Source organism: Ambystoma mexicanum, chromosome 11 (assembly GCF_040938575.1).
Source record: "Ambystoma mexicanum isolate Mex_15411 chromosome 11, UKY_AmexF1_1, whole genome shotgun sequence".
Taxonomy (NCBI): Eukaryota; Metazoa; Chordata; class Amphibia; order Caudata; family Ambystomatidae; genus Ambystoma; species Ambystoma mexicanum.
In genome coordinates this window covers 1,327,142,226-1,327,166,416 of record NC_090934.1, presented here as the reverse complement: position 1 = coordinate 1,327,166,416, position 24,191 = coordinate 1,327,142,226, and the positions used below count along the sequence as shown (strand labels likewise).

General features: G+C 49.7%; 1 protein-coding gene across 3 annotated transcripts in view; it reads left to right on the top strand.

Annotated features, from left to right (window-relative positions):
* Positions 1-24,191, top strand: part of MYO5C (myosin VC) — a 1,282,854-nt gene that overhangs the window by 414,380 nt on the left and 844,283 nt on the right. For 2 of the 3 annotated variants that reach the window (XM_069624842.1, XM_069624843.1), the window contains one exon: positions 2,003-2,109. In XM_069624842.1, coding sequence (XP_069480943.1) covers positions 2,003-2,109 — 107 coding nt within the window. Of the gene's footprint in view, positions 1-1,987; positions 2,110-24,191 lie in introns of all 3 variants that reach the window. The other variant, XM_069624844.1, reaches the window with a different exon arrangement.

The following is a 24,191-nucleotide window of genomic DNA, read 5'->3' as shown; positions in this document are numbered from 1 at the left end:
GGGGGCCCTCACTTCATAGGCCCTGCCTGCGTGGTTGTTTCATTGTCACCCTAACTACAAAGGACAAGAGGTAGGTGATAAACAGCTTGTATTGTAGGTACAGTAGCTGTTGTTGTTGTTGAGGATATACCATTGTGAAGCATTTGCACCCCGCAGTGCAAATGATGAAATTTGGTGGCGGGGAGCTGCCTACGTTAAATTGTAAACGTAACGGTTACCCACCATCAAATTACATTCAGGAACAAATTGAGCTGTGACTTTAATGAAAGGAGCAAAAGACTTTGCTTTTACTCCTTCCATTAACGTTACAGCTCTATGGAACGATTTACTGTTGAAGTTAGTTAAGTTACGTGCATACAGTACAATTACTGATTATGACACTTGTTCATCTACATCTTGGTTTTTGCACACATGTGTTTTCAACGGTACACTTGGGTGCTAAAAGAATCTGTTTATACCCATTAAATATGTATTTTAGGTAGCAACCTGAGCACATATTGACCTTATAATTATGTTCTAGGTGTAACCTCTGTCCTAGTCTATTGTGCTTGAAACCTACTGCATTGTGAAAACTAGGACCCTCTCCCACTATGCAGGACTCCCAAATCTAGTTGTAGCCTCCATCGTTGTTATATGGTGAAACCTTGTATATTGTGAAACCTAGGCCTCTCTGCCACTATACAGGACTCTCAAAACGAGGCATTGAGCCATACTGCAAATGTTAGCAGCGAGATATATAACCCACTAACCCAAAAAGCTCAAATTTGTGCATACTTAACTCACACAAAAATCCACACAATCACCTCTTGCACAGCAAACCGCACGGACTTCACCACACCGCAACAACAAACAACACATAAGCCGCACCAACAGCACACAAGGACTAACATTGACCCGATACTCGCACCTAAGCTCAGCGCACGATGGAAACCAAACTGAAGCTGCCAACAGGACAACACTTCTCTCACTATCCTACTCCCTCTTCACCCTACTAACCCCCCCGCCTTCTCATTTGCAGATCCGCCTGAGCGCCTGGGGACCAATTCTGTTGGCGACGGTGCACGGTACAAATACCTTTAACATTTAACATACCTACGCACAAGAACTCTTGGAGACTCAGTTTGTTCCTGAATGTAATTTGATGGTGGCGAATCGTTTCATTTTCAATTTAACGTACTCAGCTCCCCGCCACCAAATGTTCATCAATTGCACTGCAGGGTGCAAATGTAAAGGGCAAAAGGCGGCGTACAAGCACGTACACCGCCTTTTGCCTTCACATTTGCACTACGCAGTGCAAAGTAAGTAAACACTGCATGGCAAGCAGAGCTCACATTTACAATTAAACCCTCCCCTACATGCTTGTAAGTCTGGGAGAGTTACATTTCAATTGTGAACACTGCTTACCATGCACACACGGTAAGCCGTATTCACAAATACAATCAAACCATCTCCAACATGTTTATTTGTAATTGCACATGCTTCATGCCAGGCTTACATGGCAGGGAGCATGTACAATGGATCCCTACTGGGTCCCCCCTGCTTTATGCTTTTGCATAAAACAGGCTGGCGGACCCCATTTGGATCTCCAGCATTTGCATCAGCATGAAAATCCATACCGGCACAAATGCTGTACCATTTGTATGGTGGAGAGGAAGGAGGTGGCACAAACTCAAGTTGTGTTCTGCGCCTCCTTCCCGACATACAAATGCTTGAAAATAAGCTGTGACATTAATGAAAGGCGTAAAAGACTTTGCTTTTACTCCTTCCATTAACGTTACAGCTCTATGGAACAATTGACTGTTGAAGTTAGTTAAGTTACGTGCATACAATACAATTATGATTTTGACACTTTTTCATCTACAATCTTTGGTTTTTGCACACGTGTTTTCAACGGTTCACTTGGGTGCTAAAATAATCTGTTTTTACCCATTAAATATGTATTTCAGTTTGCAACCTGTGCACATATTGACCTTATAATTATGTTCAGTTTGACTTTCTTTAGGTTTGAAGGAGGACTTCCAAATGGATGTTTTTAAAGTGTTGGCGGCCATTCTGCATTTAGGCAATGTTAACATCAAAAAAGTCGGTGATGAAAGGTCTTCTGTCAATGTAAGAGCATCTTCACTTGCAAGTTATTCTCGGCCAGTTAAAACACGTTGTCTGCAAAGTAATGTTGCTCCTGTATTTTACTACGAGTATTGTTATTTATAATCTAACAAAGATGTATTACATAATGGAGATTTTCCAAACCTTTAGTGTAATATTGCCTTGATGTTATTAAAGACGCAGAGATTGCAATTGGTTATTTATAACACGCTTAATACCCAGAGGTTTCTAAGCGCGGAACCGGGGATTGAACCTGCCCTGCTTCTTGTCGTCTTGCTTTCAAGGCAAGCGCATTGCCCCTCTTTTATTAACAGCTCATGTAGGAAGATAAGATAAAAGCAATACCACAACAATATAAAGAACACTGAAATTCCCAGAATTATATATGAATTTGTAGTCCGTAAATATACAGAAATCAAGTGACTCTCCCCTCCAAAATGCTGGATATAAAAGATACTATCTCAGCTCTGCCTCTTCCTCTTTCTTTTACCTCTTTCAAAAGTTACTGAAACAGTCAAGATCCTTTCAACTTGGCCAGATGCATGATTGCCTGAGATACAGAGCAATCTATACTGTTCCCTCCCTCAGAGCATGATGATTTTATCTCTGCAGCTGAAGAGAAGGGGACCAGTTCAGTTGAGAGCACCTAAAGAAAGCAAATATACAAAGGTTGCAATGAACATGGCAGTATAAAACGTTACTCCCAGCTCCTAGCCAGTATGATCTGAAAGGAAAAACTAGCTTGCGGCACTTATGCAAGGTCATGCTGCATGGCGGGATAATGCTTACATCTATATTTTTAATAGAATCAAGACTTTCCTAAACTCAATATCTGGAAAATCTCTGCCAAGTCTGGAGGCAAGCATTGTTTGCTCAAAGCTTATCACCAACAATGTGGGCTATGCAATTGGCTTCAAGTATACGTCTTTGAATACCGATTCACCTAAACACTTTGCTGCTCTCATGAGATCTTTGAGGCGGATCCCTACTTGAAATTCTTTATAAGCCTTTGCTCCTCAGGTTGAGTGAGCATCAAACTGTAGGCGGTCAACATTCTGCTTGATTAATTATCCAGCCAACCCATCTTGCCAAGGTTAGGGAAGTAAGGAACAAGTTACTTACCTGTAACTCCTTTTCTCCAGCATGGGTCTTACATGATATGATATGATTTGGTATTTATAACACACCTGTACACAAGTGTTTCTAGGCGCCACAAGACAGGGAGGGGAGACAGAGGGAAGACAAGGCAAACAATCCACTAGGCCTTGTGTCATTAGGATCATGCAAGTGTGACAATGAAAAGTGCAAGGGAAGGGAGAGGGGGTGAAGTGCATGGGAGAGGGAAGGGGGAAAGTGCGGTCAGGGCAGCAAGACTCTGAGTAAGTGCAGCCAGAACAGCATGGCTCTGGAAAGTGTATGGAGGCAGGGAACTGTAGGAGTTGCAGTTACAGCCCCTAAGTGCGAGGTAGGCCAGGAGGCAGTGCAAGAATGACTGGTCATGGAGGAGCCTGGTACCCAGTGTGGATCTGAGGGTACCAAGCAACCAGTCAGGGCAGTGGACAGGTAGGTTAGCAAGGAAGCGGGAGAGAGAAGGCAGAGGAGAAAAGGAAGGTCTTGAGCAGCTTACGGAACTTCAGGTGGTCCAGCTCAAGTAGGAGAGAGGCAGGGAGGCCGTTCCAGAGGGAGGCACCTGCAGAGGGGAGAGATCTACCCCCCCACTTTCTCCTTGGAGGACCGTCTGACCCTCAGAGAGTTAGCGGTAGCTGATCAAAGGGCTCTAGAAGGAAGGTATTTAGGCAGAGAGAGTTACATATAGTACGGACCCCAACCCCAGAAAGCCTTGTGGACGATACATAGCGTCTTAAACTTGATCCTTGCAGCCACCAGGAGCCAGTGGAGAGATTTCAGGGCTGCAGAGATGTGGTCCCTGGGCTTGAGGCCAAGGATAAGTCTTGCAGCCCTGTTCTGGATTAGTTTCAGGGGGTGAAGAGTAGAGGCAGGCATATTGAGAAAGAGGCTGTTGCAGTAGTCCAGCCTGGAGAGAACCAGAGCTCTGGACACAGTGAGCTTCTGGGGGAAAGTGAGAAAAGGTAGAATACCTCTGAGGAGGTGAAGCTGGAAGTGGGCCTTCTTGGCAAGGTCTGTGATGCGAGGCGAGAAGGAGAGAGTGGAGTCGAAGATCACACCAAGGTTTTTTTGCCTCACAGGAAGTTGAGGGTAGTGTCACGCTCACCTTGTATCCACAGAGACACCACCCAACTGGACTGGATTGCTTCCGATTTGGGTTCACCTCCCCCGGGGACTCGTTCAGCCGTGGGTCTATTCTGGAAGACAGGAGTCCTGTTTTAGCCACAATCTCCTTCTCTCGGGGCCCACCTCCCAAGTGCCCCCCTTACAAACCTCTTAGAGTCTTCCTCACCTTATATCTCGATAAGATGTGCTCTCTATCCTGCTGTTCTGTGCAGGGGCGCGTCGTGGCTGGGCACCTTACTTTCAAGTTACTTCACTGTGTGGGCCGGGAGTCCAGTCCTGCTGCGACTCTGCTCTTGAGGTAAGTCTATAATTCTTAAAGAGTGTGTGTTTCCGTAATAGTAGTTGCCCTGTTAATCTCCTCCTTTTCTTGTAGGTGCAGAAAGGATGATGGAGATGTTGAGCTGATGGAGAGGGCGATGCTGAGAAAGTGAGTGAAAGCGCAAAGCGCGGCGCTATGAGCGTCTTTGGAATTTTGCTAACCTGTGCTGTTCTTCCCTTGCAGGTCGCCGAGAAGTTCCTGGAAGAAGTGCGATCAGATGGAAGTGGAACGCAGAGTGGAAGATGTCCGGACCGGTGACGAATACCAGGAGAGTTTCGGTAGTTAAGCGCGAGTCTGAAAGGCATTGGAATCGGAACACGAACGCTTACTGAATTGTCCTCTTCTCTCTCCCTCCCTAGGATGTTGCTTGCTGGTGAGGACAGGTTTCGGAGAAGACTCCGGAGCGATCAAGGAGCTGGATTGCTGAACAGGTAAGGAAGAATAATGGTGTTCTTCTTCTCTCCCCAGAGGCAGGCCTGGAATGCTGCGAGCAGGTCTTGGTGAACGTCACGCTGCGTGTGCAGAACAGCGCGAAGCACGTGCTTCAGCTCGGGTGTGGTTTAAATAGCCTACAGGTATCCCAGGTGCCTCCAGGGCGGACCACGCCCTAGATGCTACACTGCATGGTTCAGTTCCGAACTGAACCTTGTGGGGGCAGTCATGTTGGTCCATTCCCCAATGGGAACTCCATCTGCCATATGAGCCTGGCGCCAGGACAGCCGAGAGGGGCTTGATTGGGCCCTTGGGGCCTTGCAGGAACACTGTGGCGAGGCCCAGAGACCCAGAGTCTCCAGGCCAGGGGCTATGGCCGTGACAGGTAGAGGGCCCTAGGAGGGTGGCCAGATTGATAGAGGGAAAGCGGCAGCAGAGTTCCCAATGAGAAAGATCTCAGTCTTACTGGCATTGAGGCAGAGATCGTTGAAGGTGCACCATTCCTAAATCGCAGATAGACAGTCAGGAATGTGTGAGGAAGGAGAGGGGGCCGAGGGAAGCCTGAAAGAGAGTTGAGTGTCATCTGAATAACAGTGAAAGTTAGTAGAATAGGTAGAAACCAGATGGGACAGAGGGGCCAGATAGACATTGAATAGCCAGGGTGAGAGGATAGAACCCTGGGGGACACCACATGTGGAGAGAGAAGTGGTGGAGAGAAAAAACCCAAGTTGGACCTGGTAGGGTCGGTCCAGGAGGAAGGAGGTCAGTCACGCCAGGGCCTGATCTGTGATGCGCAGGTTCTCACTGAGTCAATTGATCAAGGTGGCATGATTGAAGGAAGGGGGAGAACTGGAGTCAAGATTAGAAAGCATATAATCACGGGTGTTCAGGAGAGCAGTTTCTGTGCCTGTGGCTGCTCTGAAGCCAGACTGATCGTCATGGAGACAACCAACAGATTTAGTGTGGAGTGTAAGCTGGGAGATGGACAGCTCTTCCAGGAGTTTGCCCAGGAAAGGAGTGATAAAAATCGGTCGATAGTTTGACAGAAAAGGAGGATCAGCAGAAGGCTTTTTTTAGGAGGGGGTGCACAAGGGAGAGAAGGGAAAGGTCCATTGGCGAAAGAGTGATTGCAGAAATCGGCCAAGGCTGGAGCGAGGGTGTCAATGTGGTCCTTAATAGTTCTGGAAGAGCAGGGGAGCACATGTTTGGACGACACTTTCATAGATCAGACTTATCTAGAAAAATCGGCCGGTGTAATCGGAGATAGGGAGGAAAGAGAAAGAGGACAGGGAGGGGTGGCCAAAGGGGGCCTGAGAGCTAGATGGAGAGAGAGAGAAGAGGAAAGCAAGGACATGATGTCCTGGGTTTTCGTGGTGAAATGCGTTTTGCCCCAAATCGTTCGTAGAAATTTGGTCGAATGGTAGGTTTCACCAAATTCGAAGCCAAATATACCGAACATGAAGCAAGGGTGTTGCGGTGGGGTCCACCGCTTCCCATGTTCGATATTTTTGGCTTCGGGGATTGCAGGGGTGTCCCCCGCTTTCTCAACATTGGACGTGGGGGACCCAAAAAAAAAAAGAAGAAAAAAGAAAAAGTAACCCTGCGGCCTCAGACCCGACCTGCGCTAGAGGGACAGAACAGATGCTGCAGGGTACAGGAGAGGAGGCAGACGGAGAAAAGGTAAGTAGGGGGGATTTGTGGGTATACTAGTGGTTTCCTTTCTACTGAGGTAAATAAATATTTGCGGTGAAAATGACTATGGGCAATTCTGCCACAAATCTTTTTACCTCTGTCAAACAACCCAAATCCGTGAAATGAGATGCCAGAACCGTACAGAGGGCCTGGGAGGGAACAGGAGAGGTGGAGACTGCAGTAGGATTGGCCAGCTCCTTGCATATTTTAGAAAGTTTGGCCGTGTTGTTCGAGGCCACCGAGACGTTGGCTTGAATATGGACCCGCTTCTTGGAGAAGACAGAGAGTCTACGTTGCCTTTGGAGCAGACAGCAGGCCAGTTTGTCAGAGGAAGCGCCCAAAGCCCTCCACTTCCTCTCAGTCACCCTGCACTTGTTTTCAGGGCAGCGAGGTCAGAGTCATACCAAGAGTTGCACTTGGAGGTAGGCTTCAGGCGGATCCTCACGACCGGGACAAGGGTGTCCAAGATGTTGGAGATCAAAAGATGCAGGTTAGAGAGGGCTGTGTCAGAGTGTGAGTCAGCCGAAGGATTAGGAGGAGCAGAGAAAGGCAGCCAGTGACACTTGCTTCATGGGCCAAAAGACCGTGAAGGAAGGTGGTAGTGCTGGGATGGGCTTTGGCTGGGGGACAAGTAGTTTCAGGTGGGGAGAGCAGAAAGTGGTCAGTTCAAGATAGAGGAGTAGAGAAGGGGATGTCTGAGGAGATGAGAATATCCAAAGTGTGTCTGGCAGAGTGTGTCAAACCAGAGGGTAGAATGGAAAGGGAGAGAGAGTCACAAAGGTTGCGGAAGAGCCCAGAGGAGGGGTTGGAGACATCCAGGTGGATATTGAGGTCTCTGTATAGAGAAGTTGAGCAGTAGAGTCAAGCAGAGAAGAGGAGAGGTCAGCCCATTCTGAGAGGAAGAGGGCGACCTGGCCCAGTGGCCTGTGGGTGGTGGCCACAGTCAGAGAGAGGCCAGGAAAGATAGCGAGCCTGCAGACCAGGCATTCAAAGGAGGAACAAAGGAGGAATAGGCCGTGCTTCTGTCATTCTCAGGAAATATCAGGGCCACTCCAACTTTGGGCCGGTTGGTGCTGGCCTCAGAGAGGGTCTTGTAGCCTTCAGGGAGGAAAGTGTCAAACCATTTGACAGAGCTGGCCGTGAACTGTGTGTCGGTGAGGGCGAGGACATCCAGGTCAAGGTCTTCGAGGAGATAGCAGATGTTTGACAGTGCAGCAAGAGTTGAGAGTAGCAGGTTGCCACATTTGAAAGACTTACTGGGTGGGGTACAGACGTGAAGAGCACCTAGCGGAAGTGTCAGAGCGGCCCGAGAGTTGGCAGAGGCAGTGGGCGGAGGTGGCATAGGGGCCAGAGAGAAGGTAGAGGATGATGGAGATGGCAGAGGAGCCAGAGAGGAGTTAGATGGCGTAGGGGCCAGGGAGGAGGTAGAGGAGGCAGATGTATGTGGCCGAGGCACCAGAGAGAAGGTAGAAGGAGAGATAGGAGAAGGGAGGAGAAGGGAGGAAGTTGATAAGATGCAGGAGGCGCCTATCGAGAAGGAGGAGGTTGGGCTGAGAGTCCTGGACCATGACGGTACCATTTAGAAAGACATTGATGGTGGCTTTGGAGGAATGGAAGAAGGCCAAGAGGTCCTCCCATCGGGTGCCACTGTTAATGGGAGAAGAGGAGAAAGGAGAGAGAACAGAGACCATATGAGGGGTCCATAGGTCTGTAGAGGGAACGACATAGAGGATGTCTTTGAGAGTCTGTCTGGAGGATGCACTGATGTGGGCATCAGCGATAAGAAGGCCTGGGTTGGAGACTATGGTATCCCTCTTGAACGTTTTCCTTTCAGTCTTAGTGTGAGGCATAGGATACGAGATAGAGTAGCCGTTAGAGAAGATGGTAGAGATCGTAGAGATCAAGGGCACCATAGGGGGTGCTAGGCGGAAATAAGAGGAAGTAAGAGAGAGGAGCACAAGCAGGCATGCAGTACAAGGACATAGCAAGGCATAAGAACAAGTGGGGGTGCAAGTAGCACAGATGAATCAGCAGTATTCTCATGCTCATAATTCACATACTCATGAATATTTCCTGTCGTCAGGCGGGGAATCCTCTGTAATATTAAAGCAGTTTTGCTTCAAAGCTGAAAACTGCTTGTCACTTCTACAGCCTATTTCTGTCACTTTGGGTCATACTGACCCAGCCAATGAAATTCGTCCTCCTAAGCTCCACCCCTGGTGGCTGTTTTCAGATTTGGTCATGAATGTAAAGTGGCAAAGAGAGCCAAGAAGACCCAGAGAGGGGAAGAAGGGAGGGTCTGCATGTGAATCCATGTAAGACCCATGCTAGAGAGCAGGAGTTAACGGTAAGTAACTTGTTTCTTCTCCAGCATGGGGTCTTAAATGGATTCACATGCTAATTAATACGATTACACAGCAATGCACATACACAATCATGGGAGATGGCAAGGTTCCACAGAAGTGTAGCCTGTGGCCCTATAGGGTCCGGCTAGTTGGGCTGCATGCTGGCCTTCTAAGGGAACACACAGGAAAGCAAGACACAGACACCAGTGTAGTGTAGTAATAAAGGTTTTTTTATTAAATGTGTAGTGTGTGTGTTTTACTTTATGTGTATGTGTCTGGGAGAAACCATCCAGCCCACCATGCGGTTGGATGGAATGTCAAGAAAAAGGAACAATACAAATAAATTCCCTTGCCCAAGAATGGGCTGGGCAGGGGAGAGAGAAGAATCCCAAAGGACATTTGAAAGGACAGTTGAGAAAAGGAGAGAGGAAGGAGAGACACTTAACTGTGGGGTTGCTGCCTCGAGCGGCCCCCTGGGGCATAAACCTTTGATAAGCACTGGGGGTGCATGGGACTCCCAGCAGGGACTATGACCAAGGGGGCTTAGCTGCTATGTCAGGAGCAGCTCGGCCACCCCTGGGCAGTGGTGCCTATCGGCCCGCGGGGGGGCCAGACCGAACGGGCCACAGAGACATTTATGGCCTCGACTTCGTGGCGGTGGCTGCCCGGGCCCATCAAGAACAGCCGAGCCAGGACGGTGTGTGGGGGGGCAGCCGAAATGGCTGCCCAGCCTTGCCCCCAAAGGCACACCTCGTGGGCAGCAAGGTGGGCCTGTTAACGAAAAATCCTGCCAGGCTGCGTATTTCAGGACATGGCCATTGCTTTTGGATCCAGTTCCTGGGGGTGGACCAGTGCGGGAGGATCACCTGGGTGAGAGGTCTTCAGGGACTGGGAGTGGTACACTGGATGGTGAGACGCGGCATCCCCTTCCTTATAACACCTTTACCCTATCCTACCAGGTAGGATATTTAGGAACTCTACCCCTCCCCCCTTTACAACACGAACACTTTCACACAGACAGCCCGCTATGAGAGAAAGCAGACTAACACCCGAGCCGTATACCTAACGTCTCCCAATACAATGGTCAGGCGAGGTCAGGCAATTACTGACCATTCCCCACATGGATAAAAGGCAGAGCACGAGAACACACTTTGAGTGAGGCAAAGCACAGGAGGAAACAGCAGGTTTGAAACGGCAGCTGAACGAGAGAAGAAAGACAGCAAAACAGATGGGGGGGAAGTTCCCTTGACCTTTTCGACAAGGGACTGTTACTTTCCTGTACCCTTGAGAATAGAAAGCATAAGATCAGGAAACCGGACTAAAGAATCCTGCATTTTGTGTCAGAAATACCCGGGGCCCTCCCGCGTCAATAATCAAGGCGGGAGAAGCACAAGCCGCCAAGATACCAACCTTGGCTCCAAGAACAAAGCAGCATCAGTCAAATCAACACAGCCGGTGAGTTGGGGAGATAGATACAAGACCAATCTGTGTTGAAGCCAACGTTGGAAGCAGCAACATTGTATGGCAAGCGCTGGAACAAACATTGTTAAAACACGTGTGATAAAGGACGCAAGTAAGGTTAAACTACTGATGAGTGATTGAACTTTCAAAGCAAGATATTAATACCTTTGACAGAGTGGTCCGGCTCCGTGTGGGTGCTCAATCGAACGTTTCTGTTTGGTATCCAGCTGAGAAGTGGCTAAAGGGAGAAAAAGGTTATATCAAGAAGAGAACAAGTAATTGTAAATCAAAGTGGTCCTGCGATAGGTTGAGCAAAAATCTAGCGCACAATCGAAAGTCTTTGATTTTTGAAGTAAAGAAAGCTTGGAAAAGTAGATAAAGTTGGTCCGAGTCCGGCACCGGGAGATCAATTGAAAGCTTTGTGTTAAAGAGGGTCTGATGACCCGGGGTGAACAGTGAATCTCCAGCAAAGGTTTTGTGTTAAAGTCGATCTTAGCCCGGCGGTGGGGGACCCAGGGTGAATCAAAAAACCTGAGTAGTTGTATATGTGAAATCCAAAGAAGAAAGGCACTTTAATGTTTGTCGTGTTACATCAGGCTATCTGAAATAAGAGACTTTGAATGGCAAAGAGATTTTGGTACAGAAGGCCCTGATGTTAAGATTTTGAACTGCATCCTCGTGCTAGAGGAGCCAAGCTCGAGTGTGCTGCCTTGTCCCATGCTGAAAATGTGGGGAAGGGAAGCCAACGGCTTGAACATCCTGATATGTCATTCCTTGAACACTTTTATTTTTTAATAACATTTTTTCCCACACTACTTGTATTTAGAAGTAAGGATTGGCAATATGTTTATTAGTATAGGCCCTTTTATTTTGACAGACTCGACTAGGACTGCGTTATTAGTATTTGATGGTCGTAGCTTGCTCCCATCTTTAGAATTAGGATTAGATAGGCGTTTTTCAATCCAAATTGAAGTTCAATAAACACCCTTGAACTCTGATCACTTGTGTCTGTCTTACTGTTTGATACCATGCCTTCCTTAAACCACCCACAGAGGCCATCTTCTGGCATCACTCTTCATGTGGATGGTACCTGAGTTTAGGAAGAGGATTGGTTGCGGCAAGCTCGTCCTTAGGGTCCCTGGGACGCCTCCAAGGAAGGGTGAGCTGACGTAGCTGGTCCCGCTTAGATGGAGTTCACACCAGGGGAATCCTAGGGTGTAGGTGCTAAGAATAAGGGTGCTGGGGCCTGATGAGCAGGGGTCTGAAAAGGAACTCACGGCAAGAGATGAGGGCAAATGGACCACCAATGACGGGCTTGACGGAAAGACGGATTGAGGTTGATCTGGTTGGTCAATGAACCTGTGAATTGTTGCCATCTGGAATCCAGAAACTCTTGAAGGGGTCTCCTCTGCAGGCTGCAAAAAGGAACCAGTTGGATGCACAAGGACATCTTCTCTAGCAGGGACTCGATGAATCGGACTGTTGCAACGTGAACTGCCAATTACTGATGAACCTTCCCTAAGAAGGCTTTTATTCTTTCTTATGAAGGCGTTGCTAGACACGACAGTGTGTTGTGGCGGGCCCCCAGAAATAGTGCGTTCTGAGATGATAGCATGCAGGATTTGGGACAGTTTATCGAGAATCCCATAGAAGTTAGGACTTGGATGGTCTCTGTCATGTGCTGAACTGCCAGCGCTTGAGAGCGGGATTAGATCAGCCAATTGTTCAGATAGGGATAGAAAAAGATTCCCCCGCGCCGAAGGTGCGCTGCTACCAGAGCCAAGCAATTGGTGAACACTTTCGGGGAAGATTTTAGGCCAAATGGCAGGGCCTTGGACTGGTAATGTCTTCCCTGAACTATAAAATGCATGAACATCCTGTGCCTGCGATGAATGGGGATGTGGAAGTAAGCATCCTCCAAGTCAAGGGTCACCAGGAAATCCCACTTCTTCTAGCTTGCTGAGCACATGCTGCAATGTGGCCACCCTGAACTTTTGGGACTTGAGGAATTTGTTGAGGTGTCTTAAGTCCAGAATGGGTCTCCATCGTCCTGACTTCTTTCGGACAAGAAAGTATCTGGAGGAAACTCCGGAGTCCCGGAGGCGCAGAGGACAGGTTGTATTGCCCCATTTTTAACATGTCAAGAACCTCCTTTAGTAGCTGCAGTACACGCTGCTCTTTTCTGGAGACGGGAGGAATGCAAGGGAATGTGTCTTGGAATTACAGGGTCTGACCCTGTTGGGTGATATTGAGCACCCATTTGTCTGTTGAGATTTTGCACCACTTGTTGGCAAACTGCGACAACCGGCATCCAACGGGGGTGCTGAAATGAGGGCACAGGCCCTGGACCGGGTCAGGCTTGTTTTGGTGTCTGCCTTCTGGCTCGGGGATCCTCCTCTGTAGGCTTGGGAATGTCCCCTAAAGACCTGCTGGGTGGTGGAACGAGAGGGTTGATGATCGGGTTAGGTGAACCCTTTCGATGATCTCAAGACCTTCCCCTTGGATGATCGAAAGGACTGCCTCAGCGGGAGAATGCCCAATGAGGGTGCTGTTTCCGTGCCCATTTTTAGGGAGGATAATGATTCTTGTTTGCCTATTACTATGACAAGCGTAAATATGACCACAGAAGAAGTGGTTTGTAGAAATTATCATGCAGGTCCATTAGGTGTATCACTGACCGAGAATCAATCTGGATTTGACGTCAATCTAACTTTGGCTTTATCCAGGGTGATGCAGTTAACCGTGAAATGCATGTAGACTTGTATTGCTAAGGCCCTTGCACAGGTCCATTGGAATAGAAAGGGTTTGGATGCTGGATCTCCCTGTGTTGTGAGCTGGCAATCCATTAAAGAGAAGATCATTTTCTATCTCAATGTAAAAAAAGTTTGGATGTCAGCCGATAGGTAGATTCCTTCTACATAATGCTAATCCAGGCACCTATTGAAAGGACTGACTTTCAGTGCCAAACCGATTTAAATGGAAATCAGGCCCCTCCCAACCGGATGGATATAGCCACTTAAACAGAACTGGTTGAAATGATTTGTGAGGTGACTGGCATGAGTAAACTCACCGAAATCCCAATCAATCTAACCTGATTTTTCCCATGTACTTTATTGGTGCTTGCACCTCTAGATTCATCATGTCTTGCTACGGTGGCTCTGCAAAGATCATAGTCTCTAAGACTCCCTTACATAGGCCAGATGCTTACACTTGTGGGAGGAATATCCGTATTTAAAAGTCCACAATGCCAGAGATATCACATATACACCAAAGAGCGCCCATTATGGGCCATAGGAACATTATTCTAACCAACGCGGATAAACTGGAGAGGAATGAGTTTAGAGGAGCCTTAAACAACAAGGTTTTGTCCTGGCTTCACATGAGAGTGGGCCATTGTTGCATTAGGCTGCAAGACTTCTTCGGAGGATGCAAATCCCAGACTGGTGTTCAATGAGTAATACGGACTGTAGTGTCATTGGCTGTGGCCAGAGTAATTTGCCAGCATTTTTGAGTTGCTTTAAAAAGCTGAAGAACTTATCATCTGCCTCCAATTTAAGACTGGTGCTTAACTGACATGTTGAGTCTTTCGTTTTTCTCTTCCTTGGAGAATTCTTCTTCTTTTGAGGTGGTGGCTGATGCCCTAGGGTGGACACTTGTACTGTTGTAATTCTTGCCCATCTGAATGCTGAGATTTGTTAATTTATGGTGTTTTTCTTTGTTATTGAATGTGTGGTATTGTTTGTCCAGTGCTCTGTGGCATATGGGCGAGTGGTGCTTTCTACAAATTAAACTAAACTAAACTTTTTCTAAATGATTTTCACTATTGAATGGCATGTCCACCACCTTCGTATGCACATCAGGGCGGACGTTGGTGGCCTTGAGCCAACCGTTTCGGCAGAAGGTCACTCCATTACCCATCTGCCGGAAGCCCGAATCTGCGATGTCCAGGGCGACGGTGATAGCATGGTTAGAGGCAACTTCCCCATCGTGGAACAAAGCAAGGGCTAATGCCTTCTTGTCATCCGGTTGAAAGTCAAGTATGGGTCCCAATTTGTACCAAAGTTCTCTATCATACCTCGAGAGAATGGCCAACGCGTTGGTGGATTTTTCTTTTTTTTACAAATCTGTTTGTTTTATACAGAAAAAACAATACATAACAAGATATGACTTATGCATAATACAGTTAAGGATCAACTTGATTTTCTTGCTGGTCTGAGAGCGCACCTTCCCAGGCGTCGGTGCGGAGAGTCTGTGGGAGAACATAAAAGATCCTACTGTTCAAACGTATCATCAAGTTAGTCCCTATCTTCCCATTTCCCCCATACCTTTGTGAATTTTCGGGGATTACCCCAGGCTCTGTATACCCTTCTTTCGAGGTCCATACAACGGTCCATTTCCGCCACCCATTGTTTAGTCTGGGGCACTCCGCTGAACCCCATGCAGCTGCTATCAGTATTTTAATCAGCCCTAGGGCTACGGCCAGAAAGGTTTTCTCATAGCTGTTAAAGTCTGTGCTTTCCCATATTCCCAATAGTGCCAGTTTGGGTTCCAAGGGGATCAGGGCCCTCATTATGGTGGACAGTTCCTGGATGCAATTGGCCCAAAAGGTTCTAATTTGTGAACATTCCCAGAGTGTGTGGTAGTAAGCGCCTCCTTCCCTTCTGCATCTGAGGCAGGCATCACTATCGATCCTCCCCCATCTAGTGAGCATTGTGCGAGAGTAATATACCCTGTGGAGGATTTTAAATTGTATTAGTCGCAATCGTGCGCGCTATTCCAACCTCTCTCGGGAACTTCAAGGCCTCTACCCATTCTTCATGTTCGATCCTACCCAAGTCTTGTTCCAATTGCACTGCAGGTTGGTGAGGTCTTCGGCCCCAAACACTGTGAGTATCTGATATAAGGTGGATGTTACCTTAGTGGGATTACCTGCCTCGAATAAGTTAGCCTCGAGTGTGGAAGTTGCTTGGAATGTCGCCCGGGGAAGGGAACTGGGCTGATATGATGTGGGATATTTGCCTATATCTGAACCCCTCTGCTGTGGACAGGCAGTACTGCAGTTGTTGTTCCCGGAACGGCCTAGGCCTGCCGTCCTTTGTAACGTCTGCCAGGTTGTCTATCCCTTTCCTTGCCCAGCTTTTCAGGTACCCTTCTTTCAACAGTTCCCCAAGGAGTGCGTTATGCCAAATGTGTTGTGCGAGGGTCGGTCTATGTCTTGGTGAGCCTCTGCCCAAACCTGACAAGTATGTTTCATTGGCCCGGGTAGGGTTGCGAGTTATTGCTTCCCCCCCCATATAGGGCTTGCCTGGGTGTCCTCCCTCCCAGTCGTCGCCTCTCTGCCGCAATGTGTGGGAGAGATTGGTCCCCATGTAGTCAGTCATTTACCGACCCCAGCTGTGCTGCGCAGTAGTATCTACGCAGATTAGGTAGGCCTATACCTCCCTCCCATATAGACCTCTGCAGCGTCTTCAGTGGCACCTGGGGTTGTTTCCTTCACCACAGGAGCCCCCTCAAGGATCCATTAATATCAATGAAAGTCTTTTTGGGATTGGGAGCAGGGCGTTCTGCAGGACATATAGACATTTGGGCAGGGCCAGCATTTTGAACAGGGCCGCCTTGCCCAGAAGGGTCAGTGGGAGGGATTGCCAGTGGGTGGTGTCTGATGCAAACCTATTCATCGCCAAGGTTAGGTTGAGCTGGGTGTAATCTCCTAATTGAGGGCTGAAATGGAGTCCTAGGTATTTAAAGCCTGCTGTAACCACTGTGTATGGGCATTCATGAGGGGGCCATGTTGTTCCGCCCTGTATTGGAAAAAGAACCCACTTTTGCCAGTTGATTTTAAGCCCAGAAAATGTTTGGTATTCTTGCAATATTCCTGTCACGATTGGGCACGAGACCTTGGGGTTGCTCATGTAGATTAAGAGGTCATCCACGTAAAGCGATACCCTGTTTTCTCCCCCCCACGGCCATTTGAATCCCACCCTGTTTGGACTTTCTCTTAGCCGTATTTCAAGTGATTCTATCGCGAGAATGAAAAGCAGTAGCGAGAAGGGGCAGCCCTGTCGCGTGCCTCTTTCCAGTGCAAAGTTCCAGGATGTGGTCCCATTTACCCTTACTGCGGCTACAGGGGAGGTGTATAATAGCCGGACCCAGGCCAGGAAGTTCTCGCCGAATCCCATTCTGCTCATCATTTCCCAGAGGGACTCCCATCTCACGGAATCGAACGCCTTCTCAAAGTCTATGGCGAGTAGCGCCAACTCATCCGGTATCGTGGTAGCTAAATCAATGGCTAGCTGCGCCCTGCAAATATTCATTCTAGGGGGTTTGGAGGGCATAAAACCGACGTGGTCCGGGTGCATCAGTGAGCCTATCACAGGCATTAGGCGGTTGGCTAGAATTCAGGCCAGGACCTTGGCCTCCCCGTTTATTAGGGAGATTGGCCTGTATGACGCGCAATATTCCGGGGATTTGTCTGGTTTTGGGAGGACAACTATGTATGCCTGTTTGAGGTCGGGTGGGAGGTCCCCGTCTGTCTTGCATTGTAAAAAGAGGCGATGTAAATGGCCATTAATCCTCTCCCTCAGTCGCTTCCATACCTCTATCGGAAACCCGCTGGACCCAAGTGTCTTCCCGGGCAGTAGCTGGGTGACTGCCTCGGAAACCTCCTCTTCTGATATGTCAGCTTCCAATCCGGAAGCCTGCTGAGCCGATAGTCTCGGGATAGGCACTTGTTCAAGTACCGCCTCGTCCCAGTCTTGCTGGTCTCTACTTCCCACGCTGTATAGCGTTTCATAATATTGCGCGAAGGCCTCAGCTATCTCTGTGTCCCCGGTGATTTCTTCCCTGTGGGTGTTGCGTAGGGCTCGGACATGCCTTGGCCCTCCTTCCCTCCTTTCCAGCCAGGCCAGCGTTTTCCCCCTTTATCCCCCATTTCGTGAATCCAGCTCTGACTTGCCTGGTGGGCTTCTTTAGCGTTATACAGCGCAATGTTGAGTAGTGACTGTTGCGCTGTGACGAGCGCCTGCTTGGCCTCCTGTGCCCCAGAGGAGAGGAACTCCACCTCTGTTTGTTGGACCACCCTCTCAGCCTTCTCTACCGTCTCCCTGTGCTGTCTCCATTTGGCTGCGACCACTGACAGGGCCTCACCCCGTAGCGTCGCCTTGTACCCTTCCCAAAGCATGATTGGGCTGTCTACCATTCCTGCATTTATCTCAAAGTATTCATCAGTCTTGGCTGCAAGGCCTTCTATGAATTTGGGTTCTCCCAGGTAATAAGTATTAAGGCGCCCCGGCCCTTGGGGCTTTGCCCTCCCTTTCTTTAGTTTGGTGATCAGGGGGGGAGTGGTCTGAGATCCCTCTCACTAGGAATTTAGCGGACAGCAGCCAGTGCATCATGTTGGCGGGGAAAAACAAGTAGTCAATGGGTGACATCGAGGCGTTGGCCCCAGAGAGAAAAGAGTACCCCTTTCAGTGGGATGTAGCCACCTCCAGGTGTCTAGCCACCCCAGGGCTTCAGTGAAGGCGTGCAATTTAGTGGATGTCGACGGGCTTCTTGGGCCTATGTTGGATCTGTCGAGGCCTCGGTCCATTACTTCTTTGAAGTCCCCTCCTAATATCCAGGTGTCAGCGTGGCATTGAGTCGTGAGTCCTTGCAGTTCTGTCAGGGGATCCATAGAAAGTTGGGGAGCATAAACTGCTACCATTACCAGGGTATTGCCTCCTAGTTCTCCCTTAGCCAGTATGTATCGCCCCCTTGGGTCAGATCTCACCTCCGTCAGCTGGAATGGGTCCCTTTTGTGCAAGAGTACGAGTGCTCCCCTTGAGCCCCGGGAAAAGCCTGCATGGAAAGACACCTTGTAGTTGGATCTAAGGAAAAACCTGCATTCTGTCCCTGCTAAGTGGGTCTCTGTGAGGGGGGGTGCCTGTTAAGGTATTGGAAGATTAGTCTCCTCTTAACTCCAGAACATAACCCGTTCAAGTGCCAGGTCATCACTGTGATCTTCCCTTCAAGAGCCATCATCCCAGGGAAATCCCATTTCTGCCTGTGTGGTGCCTCCTCCTCCCACTTTGCTCCGGTCATCCACCAGCCCTTTTCTGTCGCCTAAGGGTGCCAGTGCGTGCTGCGTAGAATCGTAACTCTAGAAGAAACATGATCAACCCAACTGTGGTATCTGAACTACCCCCTTACCCTCCTTGTACCCCTCCCCAACTAGAAAAACCTGTATCCCTAACTCCGCTCCAACTGGGTGCGAAAAACTAAGTCAACCGGTTGCAGGGTGGTCGCTGCAGCGGATTGCACAAGCCATCGCCTCCGATTCCGAGGCTGCTGAAGTCGCCTGCTCCTGTGCCACCTGCAAGGGTGCTTTTGGGATCTGTGGGCCCCGGGTCATCCCTTACCCTCTCCCCGGGCTCAGATTCAGTGGGAGGTGCTGGTTCTGGTGATTGCGGTTCTCTCAGTGCTGGAGACCGACCCCGGTTTGGTCCTCCACAGGGTCACCCACTGGGTGTACGATGTTCTGGCTGCGACAGGACGTACGTTCCTTTTCGAGCTACAACCATGCCTCTTTTGGGTTATGAAAGAGGTGCACCGTGCCATCATAATGTACTTTGAGTTGTGCCGGGAAAAAGAGCGCGTACTTAATGTCTAGTGAGTGCAGCTTCTTTTTAATGGATTCAAAGGATTGGCAGGCTTTTTTAACTTCCTTGGTATAGTCCGGGAAGAACCTGATTCGGTAGCCATTGTACGAAATGGGGCCAGCGGCGTGTGCCATCTGTAGCAGGGAATAGTGTCACGGTAATAGTGAGGGGGGGGCCCCGGGGACGGGGCGGTCCGTTGGCATCCTGTGCGCACTTTCTACCGAAAAGAATTTGGAAAGTTTCTTAGGGGCAAAGAGTTCCGTTAGCCATTGCTCCAAGAAGAGCTCCATATTGGGTCCCTCCTCTTTTTCCGGTACTCAGAGAATGCGGATATTCAGCCTGGCTCTCCCCTCGCTGTCTTCTTCCCGGTTCTCGAGTTGCGTGAGTTTCTGGGTAACCATCACTAGTTGTTTTTCCATTTTCTTAAAGGCGTCCTCTGAGTCTGAGATGCGTTGCTCCGCTTCCCTAACTCTTGAGCTCATGTTCCTCATGTCCTGTCTAATGAGGGTCACCTCCGACAAGAGTCTACCCATTTTCTCTTCCATAGAGGATCTGGATTCGTTTATGGCCTTCATTATGTCACAGAGCGTAATTTGAGAGTCTGTTGGCCCCACTTCCATGTCCTCTGTTCCACTAGTGCTTGCCCCTGCTGTTTGAGAGGCCCCCACTGTATTTTGATCCATCTTACATTGGAGACCAGCCTTCTTGACCATGTCCTTCCTCATAGTGTTGTGTGGGTAGTCCGCTGCTCAGCAGGCTTCGGATCGAAGGTCTTATAAAGGTGGGGGCTTGGGCTTTATGGCAGTGGAATGTTTGATCCGTATAGCACTCGGTTGGGCTCAGCGCCTCTTCTTGCTCCTTTGTGATCCGCCTTGTCTGAATGGGGTGAGCCTGGCCCGTTTGTGAGGGGAGTGTGTCTTTTTGCGGCTTGTGGTGCCGGACGTCCAGTGCATCGGAGCCAGGTTCCCCGGTTCTTGTCCCCCCGGCCTGTCTCTGATTCCTAGTTTAAGTTCCTGAACGCCCCCACTGTTGGGCTGGGGTCTGTTGAGAGGGCCTCTTCCCATGTGGCCCCTTGTCGCCCTGCACAATTCCTATGACTCGCTGGCCGGGGGAATCCTCAGGACCGTGTGCTGGGCTGTATGCCCACCTATGCAGTGGCTGGTAGGCTTTAGGGTGCCCTTTGCTGGTGTTGAGTAGTTAGACTGGGGGGAGTTTGTGCCCCTGATCCTGTGGGCTCCGGGGTTTAATGCCCTGTCGTCCTGGTCATCGGTCTGTTGCTGGGGGGGTCTCCCCAAATGTTATGCAGGCTCCTCCACCTTCAGTTCTGCACTGCAGGGTGTGTGGGCGCCGGAGTTGAAGGCGCAGGCCTGCCTTCCGCTCCCTGTTACGGGGCTCTGACCGGTGCTGCAGGCAAGGGCTGCCGTGGTAGTAGTTAGACTAGAGGGAGTCTGCGCTCCTGGGGGGGGTCCCCCCCGAGTGTGCCATCCTCCACCTTCAGTTCTTCACCACGGGGTGCGTGAACGCCGGAGTTGAAGGCACGGCCCGCCTCCCGCTCCCTGTTATGGGCACTGACCCACACAGCAGACAAAGGTTGCCTTGGTCCTATGGGCGCTTAGGCCCCGATCTGTGCTCCTCTGCAGGTCGTAGCGATGGGCTTGCGGGGGGCGGGTGAGGGAGGAATGGGGGGGTGATGCTCCACCGAGCTGTCTTGGGTGCAGCCGCGTACGGCAGCAGGAAAGGGCGTCCCCAGTTCCCGTCCCCTCACCTGATCACCGCGGTGGGCCATGCAAGGCTGTGTACCGGCTGCGCCTCTCGTAGTCTCGCCAGCTTGGGGGATGAGCGGCAGTCCCGGGATCTCCGCTCTGCTCTGCTGGGTCCCGCTTGGGTGGCTTCTGTGGGTGCAACACCCTGTACCCCTGTGGCGGGAGGGAGGATCCACCTCGATGCTTGTAGCCGGTTGGGCAATCCTGGGCGTCGGAGGCTCCCAGCCTCGGTGCAGGGCCAAGCGGGAGAAGATGGCACCCATCACCCTTCCACTCTTTAGGCGGTCCGTTGAGAGGGTTCCCGACTCCAATTTCCTTTGGGAATGCAGCCATCGCAAGTACAGTGCTTCTGCAGTCCGGGGCTATCTTTTTTGAGTGCGGTCTTGGCAAGGAGTCAGGATAGAATTGCAGGATATTCGCCGCGGCTCAGGAGCTATGGCGGCTCACATCCTGAAGGTTCCACTGCGCAACTGCGCCCTGCGTTGGTGGCTTTGATGCTGCAGTTGTGATAATGCATTTCCCAGTCGCATTCAGCTTCATACCCTCCTCATCGGAAGGAACCATAAAAGAGGGAGATGCATTAAAGAACCCTTTCCCTGCTGCTGCAGAGACCACAGAGTCTGGTGATGGTAGGGATCGAGGCACTTCAGGGCCATGTCAGGGACCTGGTACTTCTTCTCCAAGTGGTCCTTTTTTGCAGAGGCCGTGTTCAGGGCCTTCATAACCAGCTTCCCAAATGTTATCCAGAAGGGGAACTGAAACCATAGTCTTCCTGGAGGACTCTCGCCATTCAAAAAGGAAACATTTTTTCTTCTTTTCCTCAGGAATGAGGTTGAATAGTTTTGCAGCACGAGGATCATGGTATGAAACAAAACAATCTCATCTGGCAGAGAGTCCCTGGAGAGCATCTTGACATCGAACTCATCCGTCCCCTGTGTGCCTTGGGTTTGTGACAGTATTGGTATCGTCTGTCTGTCTGAGCTGCCTCCTCCACCACAGGAAGATTTGCAACTGGCCATTCCCGACGGGCAACCAGGGCTGTATGAGATGGTGTCATTCGGGCCCGGGAAGGCCTTGGGGAGGACTCCCTGTTGGAGCAGGTATGGGTGCAGACCAGTGGTCGAAGTGTACGAAAAGAAGTAGTGGAACTATGTTCCCTGCTGGTCTGCACGGCTCCCCACAAACCCCATTCCCACGCCCCCTCCCATGCACAATACAAACACCAAAACACATATGCCTGCTTTTAAGGGAACGTTCAGTGCAGTGCACTGAAAGTGCACCTTTCAACTTCTTCCTACACTTTTATTTTAAAACAAAACCATTCCGCAACGGTTTCTTTTTAAAATAAAAGTATAGGAACGGTACAACTTAATTAAAAGAAGTAGAGAAGCACCGCTCCCGACTGCACACGCCCACTTCGACCAATGGTGCAGATGGAAGATGCTGCATGATTTCTGACCTCTGGTTAGGAGGCCATGGGCTTTTCGGCGGCCGAGATGGCTTGCGAGATGGCTGAGCCCCTTGTCGAGGCACTGGCAGAATGGTATCAGGTTCACCCTGACCACCTTCTTGGTCGGAGTAGGAACCTTCTGGTAGGTCCTCCTGAGAAGCACTGGAAGACTGAATCACTGGGTCTGGGGATGACACCTGTGGTGGATTTAACGGAACCAATGTCAAGAGCGGTGTGGCCATGGTGGGTCTTGGGAGGAATGTGAGAGTTGGAGGCATCTCTGTCTCCAAACTAGTGCCTCTAGGAAATGAGACAATGACCGGAGCATGTGGCGCAGGTATTGGTGCTGATGCTGACGGGGGCCGGTACCGCCGAGGGAGGGCTAGACGGTAGGGCCAATCTGGGAGTGGTAGTAATCGTCATGGCAACATGCCTGGGTGTACAAGCCCGTAGACGAGGCAGTAGTCTTGGTGGACTAAGTCGTCAACGAGATGGAAGTCGTTGACAGAAAGCCAGTCTTCCTGGATTAAGTCATCAACGGGGTAACGGCATTGGTGGATGAGGTCATTGACGGTGTTGCCGCTGATGGGTCCCTAGACGAGGCCCGTGATGACAAAGAGGTTGTCGACGGTGAAGCTGCTGACAGGTCCCTCGACAAGGTCCTCGATGACGGAGCCTTGTGCTTCACAGCTGGCATCAACAATTGTCTCACAGACGGAACCTGTCCGCTCGATGGCAGACCCCATTGACAGGGAGGGCGACGACAACCAGTGTTTATCCAACATGGACTCCTCAGCCGCAGGGCTCGTCAATGAAACTTCTATGTTGGTCTTTCTGTGGCTTTGAATAAAAGGCCTGGCAGAGTGAACATCCATCTGTGTCGTGGTCTGGATGCGAGCAGTAAATGCATTTGAGATGACGATCTTTAACAAAGACGTTTTTCAGGCCATATTTCAAGCAGGGACTGAAGAGGCTTTTTCTCGTGGTGTCTGCCATAGTGCATGTAGAGAAGGCCCAAGCTTGAGCCTGCTGCCTCACACGGTTTGGAGATTGAACGATAGAACAAATCTTGTGTGGCAACTGGTCCCTGTCACGGTAGTCACACCAGTTAATGAAAGGATGAATTGAAGACGATTTCTCACAAAAATAGGAAAAAGTTATCAAGATTATCAAGGAGCGAGACACGAGCGGTAAAAATCAGAAGATGGCCACCAGGTGTGGAGCTTAGGAGGACGAATGTCATTGGCTGGGACGTTATGGCCCAAAGTGACAACAATAGGCTATAGAAGCGACAAGCAATTTTTCGCTTTAAAGCGAAACTGCTTTAATATTACCGTGGATTCCCCGCTTGATGAAGGGGAATATTCATGAGCATGTGAATCCATGTAACACCCCATGCTGGAGAACTGGTCTATGTGGTTGTGAACCGAGATAAGAAGTTGATTATTGTCCCCTCCTGCAGAGGGTCTCAATCTGACATGCCTAAAGCTCTAACACTGGGCGCTCATCAGGGATTAAGTATAAAAGAATTGATAGCTTAAATAAAAGGCCCATCCTGGAAAGATATCATTGGAACTCCAGATTCCAAACAAGTTCATAAGCAAATTGACATCCCACAAAATAGAATAGTGTGCCACCGGAGGATTTGTGATTCATAGTCCTTCGAGCAACTGGCATATCAGATGGTGATTCCCAATAGCTATTCCCCTACTGGCAAGTGACCCACTGAAATGA